Below are 4313 nucleotides of genomic sequence, written 5' to 3' on the forward strand. Positions count from 1 at the left end.
TTAATTTCTAAAATATTAATTTTCAAAAATTTTTCCATATGCCTATAACACGCTCAAATTGAATTCGTTTACTTTTATGCGGACCTGCTTACAAATTTATTAAGCAACTTTGAGGCAAAAGCTATTTAAATTAGACCTGTCTCATAAACGACACCCACAGCCTCCACAAATATGCAGCTACAAACATAAAAATTCAGAACACAACCGAATTTGTTGTCATAAACATGTCACTTATATATATCTATTATTGTTAAATACGATTATATACTTAAATTTATGCAATTTATTCATAATGTACGCCAAACGAACTCGCCAACTCACGCGCTGACCAACTCCCATACAAACACACACAAGCATTCATACATACAAACAAGCGTGTGATATATGCCCAAATAGACGTAGCGAGCTGACAATGAGATCACTGCGTCTTCGAGCGCCGTCGCTTTGTTGCCTAGTGCCACAATTATAAATTATTCAAGCCACCGGCGCACCCAAAACAGCAGCGCGCCCGACTCCGCCGCGTCTGAGGTTGCGCTGTGGTTTTTTATAGTAAAGACCATTAAATAAAAAATGCGTATTTTTCAGATTTCCAAAAACATTATATTATTTGATTTGAATATTTTCAATACATACATACATTTAAGTATAAATAAAGCAGTCTATGAAGCCGTGAAATCGGCGATTTTTTCTAAATTACAACCTACAACTATTAGGTACAGCAAAAACTGGAGAAACAAAAAATTCGCTAATTTATCATATAACAAATTACATACAAACATTTATACAATTTAAATTAAAATAACTTGTACCTACTATAACTGGCCTACGTACATACATACATACATGTATACATGCATACAGTTGCGTGTGTATTCATGTGCATTTGCAAAGGTGCTTGGTGCGGTGTGTTTATCTCTTGCGCCGACGACGATCGCTTGTGTCGAAGACGCTCATAAATTAAGTGAAACGCGCGAAACGGCCTTTCCATAAATACTTTTGCTTTGGCATTTTTACTTTATGTTGTTGTATTTTTATTTTAGTTTAAATAAATCTATGTGGCTAAACCTAAACATTTCTTCATGTTTGTGAGTGTGTGTGTTTGTGATTCACTATGCATTTAACTAATGGTAATGATGACTTGAATTAAGTTGTGTGTATGTGTGTGTGTGTGTTAGTGTCTCCAACCATGAGACAAAACAGCCTCTTTACGGGTCATAACTGGGAACTTTTGTTGTGAACACTGAATGGCCGACAACCTGCAGCGGATCGGGAATCCAGAAGCGCAGTCGCCATGCGGCCCTTTGTCGCCACCGCTCGTCCAGCCGCGGGCTGTGGCCGTCCATGCCGGAACGTAACGCGCCGCCGCCATATATATGTACATGACAAGCCAACTGCCTTCTGTCGCCGCCGCAGCGCTCGTTTGGGAACTTGCAGCCTTCATTGCGAACTTTTCACAGTCGCTGCTGCCGCGCTCTGCTAACTTGCACCAATATCTATTTGCAATTGCTGCGACTGTGACCGTCTACCTGCTCATGATTTCATCAATGCTGAAACCAAGCGCGCGCTTCGGTCGCTGACAGCAATTGATACGCTGCACACCCGAGGCGGAGAGATCAAGTATGGGTGTTGTCGCGGTGCTGCTGGGCGCGGTGTTCAGCGTTGTTGTTGGCACATCATCCGGTGACATGGTCAAGTCACTGCACTTGGCATCGCTGCTGCACTGCTTGATCGCGGCCAATTGCGCCTCGGTATGGCTGTGCAAATGACTGCGCAAGTTGGCGCGCTGATTGAAGCTACGCTGGCAGATGGGGCACTTGTGTGGCGCCTCCTCCAAATGCGTGACCTTATGCACGGCGAGCGTGCGCGACTGGCAGAAACCTTTGCCGCAATCGCTGCACTTGAACGGCTTCTCCTTGGAGTGTATGTAGCGGTGGTCGCGCAAGTGATCCTGTCGCCGGAATGCCTTGCCGCAAATGTCGCACGAATACGGCCGCTCATCGGTGTGTGTACGTTCATGTATGAGCAGGTTGTACGACTTGGTGAAGTGGCGATTGCAGTACTTGCAAATGAACTGCTTCTTTGGGCGGCTGCCGGCACCGGGTGTAGCGCCGGCCAACTTCATGGCCGCGGGCAGGCCGAGGCGTGCGGCGGGATGTAGTGGGTGGAGCGCGGGATAGGGGCGCATATGGGGTGCAGCAGCGCCTGCTGGCATTGCGTGTGGATGCGGTGCGTGCGGGTGCTGGTGGTAGAGCGCGGCACTGCGCAGCCACTGGTTCATGAGCAACGCCTGATGTTGTTGCACCGCGTCGGCGGCCACCGTTGAACCGGGCAAAAATTGCGCCGCATGACCGTAAGCATAGGCGGCAGCGGCTTGTTGCTGCTGATGCTGCTGCTGCTGCATGTGCAACCACAAGCGATGCTGTTGTTGCTGCTGCTGCTGTGCCGCCTGCTGTTGCTGCAATTGTTGTGCTTCTAGCATGGCGGTGGGATAGGTGCGGCGCTGCGGTTGTGGCGGCGGCTGCAACAGTGGCATCTGTGGGTGTTGTTGTTGTTGCAACTGCAGTTGCTGTGACTGCAATTGTTGTTGCTCCATCTCGTAGAGCGTTATGCTGCTCATGTGTGTTGGCTGTTGGTGGCGTGCGCGTGTGTGTTCTTCCGTCGGCGTGTGCGGCGGTGTCAATATGGGCGAAATGCTGCTCTCGCGTTCTTCTTTGATGACCAGGTACTCTGGGGCAAAATCTATTGGGAAAATGGTAAAAATGCTGGATTAGTTATGACGAATAAGGAAAATCAACTATAAAGTAAAGTTATCTGGCAGAAAAGTGGCTGGTGCTGTGTGTATGTTTTGCTCTAATTTCGACTTGCCAAAACAAGGTCTGAAAACGATAGGCTTTCAAAAACTTTTGTTTCAGGCTGTATAGTTTGCCTTGTTTAAAATGATTTATGGTTTTGAGTACTCAGTCACTGAAGCATTCTGCCGTCGGCAAATTAGTTTCATACCAACCACCAAGTTCTGAAAATGTCGGTACTTTGTCACTTAGCCGTCGCTATTTGGAAACTTACCGTGCTCTTTTATGCTTATCTCGTCGTCCACCGTCACGTTGCTCAGTGGCGAAGCCGATCTGGAGGACATATTTGTTTGTATATTCACTTGTTTGGATAAACTCTGGATTTTCTCCGCTTAAATTTTGTTAGCTCACTGAACTTAGTTCTTAAATTTCAAATTTACGTCTTTGCTTTAACGAGTTGATGACGACTCTTGTTGTTTTTATAGAACACTCGACGTCCGCACTTGCTGTCAATGTTACTCGGACAACGTCTCGACTCAAACTGATTTCTGGTTTGGCTGCTCGCGAGCAACTCAATTTCCAAAGGGTCTTTCACTCGACTTCCCAGGCACAAAAGTGGTGCTGACTGTATCTGTATGCGTTCGGCCTGTGTATGTGTGAGCGCGCTCTTAACCTTATCGCACTAACACTTAGCTAGTTCTGTGGTGTGTGTGTGTGTGCGTGACTCGCTGAGCGTAGTTAGTTTGTGTATATGCTGGTGCTAGTTGGCTTCTGATGCAGTGACTTCCGCTTGATGGCTCGCTTACTTGTACGCTGTTTCTTTGGTTTCTGGTGTGTCGTCTGTGGCAACTGCTCCGTTGTTGTGAGTAGCTCGAATGTGACTGTAGCTGCTGCCGCTGTGGCAACTGGTTTTTGAAGCCGTCGATGTGCGGCGCAGGCAAGCGGCAAGCGGTGGCACTATGCATATGTGTGTTCGGCCAAACCGCCACCAGAAAGTAACGCACAACAACAACTTACCCGCTGCCAATGTGGCGGTATGTGTGGCTGTGTGTGTGTTTGCGTATTATATTGCTTTTGTTTGTTCGCAGCTCGCTTTGTCTGTGTGTGTGTGTGTGGGGTGAATTATTTGGAAATGGCTGTTTGGTATACGCCCACCATTAGTGCGCGGTCTGCGATTGGCTATTGCCGCAATGCCTGCTGGGCGCTATTATCGGCGTTGTTGTTGCGTTGCTCACTATCCTGTAGCCGTAGCCTGTTTCGGCTGCCTCTTCTTCAGCTGCTGCTGCCGCTGCCGCCGCTGCTACCACATACACACATTGTACGCATATTTATTTGTTGTTGTTTTCTGTGCTGTGTGCCACCACAGCAGCTAGCGAGCGGAAACTGTTTGCTGACGTTCGGCTTCTGACGCTTCGTTCCTGCCACCAACGCGTCACCGCGCGAACTGCGTTGCTTGCTGGCTGTGGCAAAGGTGGGCCGAAGTGGGTGTGAGGCCATGTGAAGCTGTGATATTCATGCGTGTGT

At 47.9% G+C, this 4313-nt stretch overlaps 1 protein-coding gene across 1 annotated transcript; it reads right to left on the reverse strand.

Annotated features, from left to right (window-relative positions):
- Positions 1-814: 814 nt before the first annotated feature.
- Positions 815-3650, reverse strand: LOC120769102 (protein odd-skipped). The gene is made up of 2 exons (XM_040095963.1): positions 3064-3650; positions 815-2739 (listed from the first exon to the last, which is right to left on the reverse strand). Exons 1-2 carry the CDS (start codon positions 3131-3133, stop codon positions 1523-1525), a joined length of 1287 nt encoding a protein of 428 aa, XP_039951897.1. The 5' UTR covers positions 3134-3650; the 3' UTR covers positions 815-1522.
- Between the last annotated feature and the right edge of the window lie 663 nt (positions 3651-4313).

The sequence above is a fragment of the Bactrocera tryoni genome, chromosome 2, assembly GCF_016617805.1.
Source record: "Bactrocera tryoni isolate S06 chromosome 2, CSIRO_BtryS06_freeze2, whole genome shotgun sequence".
NCBI lineage: Eukaryota > Metazoa > Arthropoda > Insecta > Diptera > Tephritidae > Bactrocera > Bactrocera tryoni.